The 12,570-nt window shown below is 40.5% G+C and overlaps 1 protein-coding gene across 23 annotated transcripts in view; it reads right to left on the bottom strand.

The window, feature by feature from the left end:
- The window catches only part of DLGAP1 (DLG associated protein 1), a 782,830-nt gene that overhangs the window by 8,150 nt on the left and 762,110 nt on the right, over positions 1 to 12,570 (bottom strand). For all 23 annotated transcript variants that reach the window (XM_036229039.1, XM_036229053.1, XM_036229052.1 and 20 more), the window contains one exon: positions 984 to 1,075. In XM_036229039.1, the coding sequence (XP_036084932.1) occupies positions 984 to 1,075 (92 nt within the window). The remainder of the gene's footprint in view (positions 1 to 983; positions 1,076 to 12,570) is intronic.

Raw genomic sequence — 12,570 nt, 5'->3', positions numbered from 1 at the left:
TAGATGAGAATGGTAGGAGGGAAGAGATAACTCCAAATGGAGATTTCAAAAAGAAAAGCCCATGAAAAGGGATGGAGAGTACTAATTTTTGCATACTTTTAGCTTTTTCTTGGCTGAGCCATGTCTAGATCAATCCCTTTTAGTTTGTATTTATTCTGGTTTACAAGAAGATGTGGTTAAAATTCTGAAAACACAGTTTGGGTCAGTTGGATTTTATAAAGCCTGTTTTTACTTTCCACAAGGTAAAAAAAGTTGCTTTTCATTTTCTTTGTTTCAGATACAGCTTGACCAACAATTGGCCAATAAAAGCTATTCTTGTGGAATGACATTTGTAGAGATAGTAGCAATTTTTTTTTTTTTTTAAGGGCATATGTGAGTGGGGAAGCACTTGTCCCTGTGTTTTGCAGTTAATTTTTAAAATGTTGTTGGTAGTGATGTTTTTGTCTCTGTTTTGTTTTATTTTGTTTTTGTATGTCTAGTAAGGATGGCTTATTCATTTGTCTCAGGGCGATCAAATGTGTACTTTGTGATGCCCTCCATCTCTGGCCCTTAAATTAAAACAAAGAACACTGATTAGGAAATAGGCCCTGATGGCTATTTCAGAGATAAAATCATTATTCTAAATGATTTTCTATAATATTATTTTTGAAATATCAGGTTGCTCCCTATTTTTTGTAAGAATAATGAAATCAGAGATGCTGTGTAAAAGCCAGGAAAATGGAAAATTTTCAGTTACTAAAGAAAGCATAAAATGGAGTTTTAACTTGATTGGATTTTTTTCTTCTAAGATTAATTAAGCATGAAATAAATATTTTTAATTTTAAGAAAAGCAGGAAATAAGATTCATTAGAAAACTATCCCAGAGAGTCCAATGGGCCTTGACTGGGTTCAAAATCAGTTTTACACTAGTCAGGCCAATTTTGACGATATGTTCCTCTCATGGTACTAGCAGAGAAATGGTAGTGATGGAGAAGGTTACCTACCAGGTTTTCTTCACACAGTTCTCGGAACTGGTAGAATTTCTGGGCCATGAGAAGTTGGGCACTGCCTACTGCGGTTCGGATTTTCCCTAGAACTGAAAAGAGCAAACATATAAAACGTTTACACATTATGTCTCACTGCTGCGATTTAGTCTGATAAAGCAAAGAAGAAGTTATGCTGTAATCATTCGGGAAAAATCAGCACACTCACACACACATATGCACATAGCCCAGTCATGGTCCCTACTCTGCTGGTCTATGTAACAGACGCTCCTAGGTTAAAGTATAAAATCGCCTTGGAAAAAAACATGTGTTCATCATGCATATTTCCTAGGGATAATGGAGTTTTCCATTACATTATCAAGAGGCAAACAGTTTTGATTTTTTTCTCCTTTACTGCAAGGATAAATTTTAAGTGTTTACCTGTATGGTTATGAATTTATTTGTGTCAGCAATCGTGGTCTGCTAGCTTGTTTTCACAACCCTAACCCAAGCACAAGAAAACTTGCAGGGGGTACCTCTTGGCACCCACCACATCCCATCTACAGCCTTCATTATTTTTCCAGACTCAGCCACTGGTTCTGTCAGGAAAAAGCCATGGCCAGTTGAAAGACTTTCTAAGAAGTGAACATTTTCAGCCTGTTGCCTAGGGAATGCCAGCACCGTACCAGCTTTTCCACTCCACAGACCAATGCTATTGTTAATAAGTTAATTCCCTATGTGCTGTTCTGAAAATCTTCCCTTTGCAAGCTACTTCTTGCTTTCTGTGCAATCGAAGGCTAGAACCTTTCAACTGATATGCATGCTGAGTTGGGGCGGAGTGCTCTGCACAGAGCTGTCCTCAGGTCTGCATTGTCCCAAAGGCTCTCCCTCCACCCAACGGGGACCAGGCACAGCTGCATGGCTGGAGCCCTGCCACCAGGTCGTTCTCACCATGCCCTCCCTGCTGGGAAGGAAGGGAAGACAGTGCCCTGCTAGCCCTTGCCCCGCCCAGGGAGAAAACCAGAGGAAGAGACTTCTCAAAGTGCACTGCCCCACTTTGAAATCTTCACAGGGAGGTAGATTATAAGATTAAAGCAATGTTTTTGCTATTGTTGTTTTGTTCTGTATTTGTAGAGCCTGAGGCTGAGAGTGGAATCAGGTCTCCTTTTCTTGACCTCATTTCCCACAAAGTCTGAGGAGAAAACAGAAGAAAAAGAAACCTCATTTTGGCCCCAGGTTTTCTAGTAATTTACTACTCAAATATTTCAGCAATCTCACATACGTAACTCAGGGCAATTATGAACTTTCTACTAATACGCCAGTCACACCAAATAGCTGAAGTGCAGAAATTTGCCTACTCAATAACAGCAATGGGTCCCCCTTGACAGCCTTCTGGCAGCAATTCCTCAGGTGGAAGTTTTTACTTCTTTTCAATCTGCTTTTAAAATCTTTTGAAGCAGTTATCCTAGGTCCCTTTAACCAATCGCTCGATCAGGTAGTTGCTCAAGGCCGCCTCTCCCTGTCTCAAAACTCCGGAAGCAGAAAGGACACAGAAAAGATCGCATATGGAGGCACAAGACACTTCAGTAGGCCAGGGTTCAGGCCCTAAATGGGCTGAGAATCCTGGCTCCAACACTTAGACCAGCCACTGCCCTGGGTTAGGTTACTTAATGTTTTCTCATATGTAAATGCGGCTAATGGTCCCTATTTGTAGGATTGCTAAGGTTAAAAGAAGCAACATATGTGAATTGCTTAGGACAGTGTCTGATATATAGCAAGCACTTAATAAATGTATGTTATCACCTAGGACCAGGACATTACACTTCCTTTATAGGTGTGCCAACTATGAGCCCCACACTTGCTCTGTCCAGAAAAGAAGAAAACCCAAAATCTGGATTGTTCAAATGCGACCAGACATTCTTGGTTGCCTGGGATGGATATGTGTTTCGGGCAACCTGTAGCGATCTGAGACAGGTTTAAGAAGTGCTTCCTAGGTGAACACGTGACTTCAGACATACCCTGAGGTTCCCGGAAACTTCTCTGAATTATAATGCGGAAGGGTAGGATTGTGACACCAGCAAATCTCAGAATGAATCCTAGGGGATTAGAACTAGTATCTAGGTCTCCAATTTTCTGGCTGGGGTTGCATAGCTCCTGGGAACTGTCAGAAAAACTCGATCCATTCAGATTTACCTCAAAATGGAGCTAAGGTTCTCACAGCTAAATACCAAAGCTACATAAGAGACTTCCATAATAAGAGGAGTTGAGTAAGACAGTGATTCTCAAATGAGGAGAAAACACTACTCCAATCATTCAGGCAACCCTCAACCATGTAGGTAGGGGCTAATTTGGATGTCTTCTTAAAAGGTAAACAAGGAACGTTTTCCTTCATTCAGCATGGTCTGGGGCAAACCCTAGATTTGGAGCAAAAATATCTGAGATAGAATTGTGGCCTTTCCGTTTCTCCGGTTTTTGCCATCATGTTCCTTGAGTGAAAATTTCCTACTAGCTCCAGGGTTATTTGCATTTTTGGTATCCAAGTATGTGGTTTTTCCTGGGCGTAGGGTTGGGAGGTGACAATTTGGGTCAGGAGTAGAACCCTGAAATAGGAGGGCGTAGGACAAGCAGGTGATAATCCTTCTTTGCCTACAGCACTTTCTTTTCTAGAGAACTAAAACACATTTTACTTTTTAAGAAAGGCTCTAACTGAGTTTGTTCATTTTGTTTCTCCATTAGACACTCAGTATGTGAGATAACTCTTTTCTCCTGGAAGTAAATTTCATATTTGTTACATAGGCCTCAAGGAAGTAAAAACTAATAAACAATAAATGGTAAACACCAGTGGAAATAAAAAGTAGGGGGAAAAGGCTGATGGTTGGTAAAGAAACGACATAAAGAAGAAAGAGGCATCTTAATGTCATTTTGAAACTACTCTATCAACCATATCAACCTTTAGCAGGGTAGATAGAAAATACTTCTGTCAGGGATGCCAGGAAAAGAAGAGAAAGGGAGGAACAGTAAATGACATATGTGGGCTGTAGCTGTGTGCTTTTCCCGTGCATATAAAATAGCCCAACCTGGTACTAGAAAGTTCTAGAAGAGGCCTAGAAATAGTGGATCTTTCCAAGGTTAGCCTTGCATCTCATTATTTAACTGTAGCATGACAGTTAATAATTTTGCAGTGGCTGGCCTGGACCTCAAGGCCATGGCCAAAAACCTGGAGGAGCCTGAAAGGACATGTGGAATCTACGCAAAAGCTGGTGGGCAAGGCTGACCTTCAAATTACATCTTCACAGAGCAGGGACAGTCCATGTGAGTTTCATTCATTCATTCATTCATCCATTCAATAAGTATTTATTAAGGTAATATGATGTGCCAGGCACTGTGCTGGATGGATATGACTTGGTGACAAGCAAGACATAGTCTTGCCTCCATAAATTATATTCTGGTGAGGGATAGTGGGAGAGACTGTCAAACGTACAAACATGGATATAAAGGTTTGGGATTTGTGAGATTATTTGAATTAGATAGAAGGGACTGAGCCTGATTGAGCAATTCAGAGGACAATGAATTCCTTAAATGGTGGTTAGAGAATATCCTGTGTTCTTGGTCTCTCTCCTAAGAAATGGAAAACAAACAAGCAAACAAACAAAAAACATGATTTGGGGTGATATCTGTTGCAATATGAAAACTGGCTCTGGCTTTGGAAAAAAATTAAAATATATGTATGTACAAAGAATGATACAGCAAATATCCATTACATGCTCTCCCCTAAAAGAAGGAATGTTAATTTTTTTTCAGATTTGCTTCTGTATTTTTTTTTTATCTCTTTCTCCAATGAAATGAAACCCTATAGATAAAGTATATGTTTCTCCACTTCTGTACCATTCACCTCACTCCTCAGATGAAACCACTGGACTAGACAATGAACATTCCTGTCCCATCTCTGAGTTTATGAAGGTTTCTTCTTTGGTCCTAGAAAGGTGACAGCTAGGGACCTTCTTCAGTGTTAGACTGGGGTGATCCCACCAGTGGATTTGAGACCCCATGGCCTAGAGCTGCAGCAGACTCTATAAAAATTAGAATGGGCGGTTTTCGGGCTCTGTTGATCTTGCTGCTGGGGTTCCATTGAGTTGGTTTCCTTCACACTCTGGTCCATATGGTCTTTCCAGATTGTTCAACCCAAATGTAGGTGACAGTTTTTACCATCCATCTCCGTTAGGGCACATTCAGTGCATCTTCCAGAATAAAGATCCCTGCCATGTCCTCCTAGGTATGCCATTTAACTGTGATTTATACCATCTATTTGTGTAATATTTAATCATAAAATTTGTCTTGTTTTTCTGTGCCTGGGTGTTTTAGAAGCACCGGCAGTGAATTTTTTAGATCCCTCTCTTCCTTTCCTTTCCTCCTGTTCCTTTGTTAGTCTGTCCCTCAGTGAAAGTATAAAAATGACAACCCCAAACACTGTTGCATTAAATTCCTTCTGTTTAAGAAATGAGTACAACTTTATTAACTCCTCCACTTATAATTCTAGAAAGCTCTCACCCTACAGGAAATGGTTATGGGAGTATCATAATAAAGAGGACAAGACAGGGTTAATTCACTACACAAACCCAGGAAGATCCTTTAGAGGGCCATCACTGCTTGCATTTTTTTGCAAAAATCTGCTTATCGATCTTATTACCTTGTATTTCAAAGCACTTTCGTGTGCACATTTAATTTGATGCTCACAGGACCTGAGGAGGCAGGGCAGATATCATCGTTTCATTAGAAAATTTGGGCTCAAACTATGAAGTGCCTCCCTTTGGGTTCCATAGTCTTGGATTCCTATCTTTTCACTGCTGGGTCGGTTGTGCTCTTTTCTCTCAACACTTATTGAAAATTCGGTCTGAATCTACTAAAGTAAAGCCATTTGAAGGTGATTCCTTCCCTTTGTCAATACTTTGTAGGCAGAGCCAATGGCCAGAAGAGGGGCAGCTGAATGAGTCAGTGGGGAATTTGAAGAAGTTCAGCAACCCGACCTCTGTCAGGAGAGCAAAGCACATCTGTGCCAAGTCACAAAGAAATATCAGTTGTGAAAAGAATGGAGGAACCAGGGAGGATCACTTGGAAGAGGTGGTGAGTATAAGGTTCAAGTTCAGTTTTTCTTTTAAAGATTATAAATTGTAATGAGAAGCAGAGAAAGACTATTTTGGGTATGGGGGTCTTTTATGAAATCTATGATTTTAAATCTTTTGGCTATATTCAGTCAAAACCCAGACATTTAGAAAAGAGCATACCTCCTCCCTCCCTCTCACTCCTCACCCCTCACCTGCATCTTTACCCTGGTATGACTTTTATTTTGTGAATAAAGGAGTGGTATGATGTGAAGAGAATGAACAATTTCTTTTAACCCCGCAGGTGAATCCATGACAAAGCTTCACGGAGTTCACTGTGATAGCAGAGTGAAAAACCGACCCTTTCCTTTGGGGAAATGCCTGATTCTTCATTGAGTCAAAATCAGTATTTCAAACCCTTGGGTATAATTAACACATATATTCTTTGATATTTCAAGAGGAATTAGGTCTCTTGAACTGAAAAGGCAGAAGCACTGGCTTCTCTGACTGCTTCCAATTCTTTTTTTTCTTTATTAATTTTTTTTTAACATTTTATTTTTCCCCCTCCCCTCTGATAACCACTAGTCCATTGTCAATGACCATGAGTTTCTGTTTGTCCTGTTCCAATTCTTATTTACTATGCCCAATTCTACCATCATCAGTCCTTCCTGTTAGGCCTCAGAAACAGAGAACAAATATATTGTATATATCCTCTATGTAGCTACTCTAAAACCTAGACACTACATATGAATATAAAAGAATATGTCTGGCTGTCCCACCACTGGTGAAAGTTACTATGGTGGACATGCTGTATGCAATGCTTTCTCATAATTTACCTATTATGCCTCTCTACCAATCTGTCTCTCTGTGTAATATACTATAAAGAGCATACCTACCAGCTTGGGAGAGTTTACCACACTTTCAGACTCTGTTTTCTTTATCTGTCAAATGGTCCTAATACTATCTTCATACGATTGCTGATTCTTTAATTAAATAATATATGACATTTGTTAGAGTGTAGTGGGAATGAAAACTGTTATACTAAGTCCACATTTTTTAGTTCTTGGGTATTTACCTGGGAACCTAAAAGGTGGCTTGATCCAAAACAGGGACTTATTTCTCCTCCTAATCTTCACACTCTGACCTTTCTCCCCAACAATAGGGACTGATTCTATGTCCTCTGTTTTGGTGGCTCTCATTCAGGTAGACTTCCACAAATTTCGATGAGTGGGTGAATAATTTTTTTGGTTTCTCTATGTAAAGAATTGGTAACAATTATTTAGGAGCTCAGATTTTCTCTCTGTACAGTCTGGAATAGTTCTCCCACCTATCAGAGCTAGAACCATGGCCAACTGGCTGCTGGGTGACAGATACATGGAGGAGATGGGGCCTTCACCAGTGCTAGACACCTAGTCTGCCCCACTGGAGCCTCATGCAGAAAACAGATTCATTGCAAAATGGGGGCTTAGAACCTTCCTCATAAGCAGCAGCTGCTACTGTAAAACAAGGTCCATCTCAGGGGGAGACTATGTCAGATAAATCCTGACAGCCTGGAGAGCCATAATCTCACCCTATGTTCCAAATAGTGTTCTGCCATGTGGTTCAGTGTCTCTACAAACTCATGGTCTCTAAACTCAGTGGATCTTTTACTGCTGTTCATTAGTCCTTTGAGATGCTCTTCCTTACCTCCTTTCCTGACACTTAATCAACTTGCAACTCAACCCCTGTTCCTTCATCTTCAACGATAACCTTGCCTCCTGTGAAGTAAGGAAAATAGAGGGGTTCTTCAAGCATGAATGTTCTCAATGTTTTCCCTCTCCTGATACCTGCCCCACATAGTCCCCCAAACCTTTCAAGAGCATAGAAGTTCTGTATGATGGACAAGCAGCAGACCCTTTGGGTTCTGTTGACAACATCAGAGACATCAGGGGCCAGGAGAGAGTTACTTACATTTATTCCTAATGTAATCTGCCTATGACCATTAATTACCCCAGCCTAAAGACTTTGCTACAGCCACTCTGCCCATCTACCAGAGCCCATGGCCTAATCCCCTCCGGGCTGCTCTAAGAACTGCTCCATGAGTTTGCGCATTAGTAGTCTCTGCCTCTCTTCTAGAGCAGTACTGGAGATGCCTAAAACGTTCTCAAGTCTCTCCATTCTAAGGGGGAAAAAAATCTTCCCCACTTTCATTCTAATACAAAATTCCTCTTCTCCCCTGTTATGGGCTGAATTGTGTCCTCCCAAAATTCCTACGTTAAAGTCCTACACCCAGTACTTCAGTATGTGACCGTATTTTGAGATTAATTACCTTTCAAGAGGTAATTAAGTTAAAATGAAGTCATATGGGTTGGCCCTAATTCAATATGACTAGCCCTTATAAGAAGAGATCAGGACACAGATGCACACAGAGGGAAGATCAGCTGTAAGCCAAGGGGAGAGTCCTCAGAAGAAACCAACACTTTGATCTTAGATTTCTAGTCTCCAAATTGTGAGAAGATAAATTTCTGTTTTTAAGCCACCTAGTCCATGGTACTTGATTAAGGCAGCTCTAGCAATCTAATACATTCCCTTAAATACTCAATTCTCCAAAGGGTAGGCTGTCTTTGCTCTCTCTACATTCTCAACTCCACTTGTCCCTCCAGACCCTGTAGGCTGGCTCTCTCCTCTTCTCCCTTACTTGCCTGGATCTCTCTGCATTTGGCATAAAGGAAACTCAGTTCCCTTAGCTCCCATGACACACTCTGGCTCTGATGCTGTCTTCCTTGTTCTTTATTGATTTCTCTTCTCACTCTCAAATTCAATCCTGAGCCTACTTCCTTTATTTTGCTTGAGTGATCTCATCCATTCTTCTGATTTTGGCTATTTTATAAAATAAGTTTATGTTTCCCAAATTTGTAGTTACTGTGTATACCAATCCCTCAAGCCTCAGAGTAGCATTTCTAAACACCAGCTCAATACCTCTTGTCTCTGCAAATCCACTTTCTTCTCTGTTGATTATAATTAGGGCTACAAGGATTCATCACTCCTTTCACAGTATGAATGTTCTCTCTCTCTTGCCAATCTTGCAGGTTTGGTTTTATTAAAGAAACTAGAGGGTCTCCTTACCTTGTGGTAATTCCAATGCTTAAAACTTTTCCATGGTTTCCTATTACCCATGGGAAAAGCGGAAACTTCCTTCAATGGCTTACAGATAATGCCCACATGTCCAGCCCTACCTCTGCCCATTCCCTCAGCTTCCGAAATCTAAAAGCTGTGTCTTGCCTCTGTGTCTTTGCTCAGGCTAAAAATTAGGGATGCATCCTGCCTAGGTGCCAGCTCTAGCCCCTCCCCCTGTGCTCAGGTGCACCTCCTCTAGAAAGCACTATTTCCTTTCAACTTTCCCTCCATACTGCTCCTCAAATTCCCATGCACAGATCTGTCCCTCCCCTTCCCACATGCTTCCCAGTACTATCTGTTTATGTATCTGACTTTCTAACCAGACCACGAACCCTTCGATAGCATAGGCTATGCTCATGGAACCCTTGGAATCCTGTCGATAAAATAAGTTTCAAAATTAATTGGCTCATTTACAAACTCTATGTTAACCAGAAAAAATAAATTAACTGTGACATTCAAGACTTTAAGCATTATGGTTCTTTAAGGTTTTTATCATGTTTAGCACCACATTTTAAGTTACAGTCTTGATTAATTAATTAGCTAATATAGTCTTGGCTAAATTATTATTCCTTTTGGGTTTCGTTATTTATTTATTTATTTGTTTGTTTATTTATTTATTTATTTATTTGGTGAGGCAATCCTTGATTGACCTCAGATTGCAAGGACCTTCTTAGCTTACAATCCCATATATATATATATATATATATATATATATATATATATATATATATTTTTTTTTTTTTTTTTTTAATGCCTATAGCACCTAGTCTTCCTAGGTGATCTCCCATCCAAGTACTAACCAGGCCCAACCTTGCTTAGCTTCCAAAATTAGACAATGTTGGGCTTGTTTAGGGTAGCATGGCCATGAGTGGGTTTCTATTTAGAACATTATTTATGCTGACCTAGGCTGGAAGAGTCAAGCCATTTGGGACAAGTTGAATGTGCCCGTGTGAGAATTAAACCTCCTTATCCTCGAGTTTTCCCTTCTTTGTACTCACCTGGCTTCCCACTCCCCCTATACTATAGACTTTTGGGATAAAGGAGAAAAAGGGAATTTTTAAAAAGTGGGTTCACCCACTTACTTTAAAGTCATGCGGATTTGTCAGACTGGATCTGTGTGATTTCAAGTTGGGATTATCCATGTGGAGACATACTTATTTACCAGTGTGCCCTCATGGAAAAGAATTTCTCCAACCAACTTCCCAGCTGCTTCTCAAACACAGTTGTGATCCAGAGCTGTTGTCAACAAAAGGTCTCCATAGAAAACATGGATATGTTTCATTCCTGGCTGACAGTGGCTGCTCTGCATTTAACAAGAGAATTTTTATTTTATTTATTTATTTTTGAGCTAAAACTTGGTGGCTAATGAACAAAGAATAAAATTCTCAAGTAGAAATTTTACAATAGACTGAGACCAGAGCTTCCATAGGGCTAAAACATGGGCTTGGGGTGGGGTGAGGGGAATACTATTTGTTTGTAAAAGAGCAAGTTTTCAAAAACTCAGCTAATTTATCCCCTTCAGTCCCTACTCCAGGAGTCTTACTTGTAAAAGTTAAGCTTTGACCTATATCTCAATTTACATCAGCATTGAAATAGTAACACCATATGCATCACCTGGATAAATACAGTTTTTGAGCCTTTGAAAGCTGAAAGAAATAAATTTAGTTAACATTTCTCTGGGTAACATAGGACAAAAGAGCTAACTGCTATGTTTGAAGTCCCTTGCAATTATATTCCACAGAAATAGTACTGTTAGAGAAAACTATTGGCGATCTTGCTCCATGAGTCAGTCCCTCTCTCTGTAATCTCCGCCTCTCTGCCTCTCTGCCATGCAGAAATAATGAGAATTTATCCAGTCAGAATAATGGGAACACCACTGGCCTAGGGAGCAGGAGATCTGCTTCCAGGCCTGCTCTGTCTTCACCTTGCCATATCACTTCACCTCTCCACGCCTCGGCGCTCTGCTCAGCTTTGAGATCACCCCCAATGAATCACACTCACAAAAGCAAGTTTTGTAATGTCCTTCTGTCACCAACACCACCTTCTTTGTGTCGAGTGCTATGCAAAGGAAAATGAGCTGAGCATTCTACAAGGTTAAATGTAAGGCACGTTACATATGATTTCCTTTTCATTACTACTACTTCCTCTGTGGTCACTAATTTCAGGTTGGCTAGTCTTTAAAATTAAAGACTATTTACTGTGTGTATGGGGGTGGGGAATGAGGTGGGACATTTTGAAGGCCACTTCAAAAGTAAGATGAGACTAAAACAGAAAGTAACTAGGTTGCACTGACTTCTCTCTGCTTAGAAATACACAAGGGCTTGAGGCAGATGAATTGCAGAAATCATGAGTGCTGCTTTGCCTGCCACCCACTGTTTCGCGGGCTGCAGAGACATGCCACAGACGACACTGGGCAGAGTAAGCCTGGTGATTGAACCGATAGACAGTCACAATGATGACTGTGCATAGCTTCCGTAACTCAACCTGAAACCAGGCAAACCCCATTTCAGGTTTGATTACCAGCCCCACATTTGCTGCCAAGGCTCACAAGCCTTCTAGCGGACTCAAGGCCAAGTGTCACTAACTTGGATGCTATTACTAGGCAAAATTAAAGTGGAATTAATCTGCCTCCTGCACACGCTCTAGGTTTATCAGTTCGTTTCAGATAGAACTTGAAAATTCCACATATAAGTTGTCCACAATTCAGGAGGCAAAGATATACTTCCAAGTACAATTAACCAGTATTTCGTCCTAAGCCATTGAAACTCGAGCCCATGTTTTTCACCGGCAGTGGTAGACAGCATTCCGAGTTAGAAGCATTCAGTTCCATCTGGTCGTTTCACTCCTGGTCAGATAATACCAGACGTATCTATGTAACATACAAGCCACTGTCAAATAGCACTGAGCCATCTCCCCGAGACAGCTGTTTCACACAAGGGCTTCATTGTCTGAGAAAAGCTTGTATCATTTTACTTCAAGTGCTGTGGGAACAAGCATTCTGTCAGCTGCCACGGTTTAGAGGAAAACTCACTGCAGATTTTCATTATTTTGTTATCGAGCCAAATACCTACTTTCAACTGTTAGGCATGAGGATTTAAAACAAGAACTAAAGTCCTTGCTCTGCTTTTATTTTATCAGGGAAAACAATAGAGTTTTCCACACATCCAAAGAGTTTATAGCCACACTTTTCAAAAGGTAGTTTGAAGTTACTAGGCAACTACAACTGCTTATTTTCATTCTGCTCTGTATTGTGCACATTTGTCCAGTTTCAGGTAAACCAGGAAAGTATTTTTCCAACCTGAGAATGCCAAAAACAATATCCCTAGGAAGCAGCTGTCAGAATGAGAATAATG

The sequence above is a fragment of the Rousettus aegyptiacus genome, unplaced genomic scaffold, assembly GCF_014176215.1.
Source record: "Rousettus aegyptiacus isolate mRouAeg1 unplaced genomic scaffold, mRouAeg1.p scaffold_m13_p_12, whole genome shotgun sequence".
NCBI lineage: Eukaryota > Metazoa > Chordata > Mammalia > Chiroptera > Pteropodidae > Rousettus > Rousettus aegyptiacus.
The sequence above is the reverse complement of the archived record's forward strand: the minus strand, read 5'-3'. Positions and strand labels throughout refer to the sequence as shown.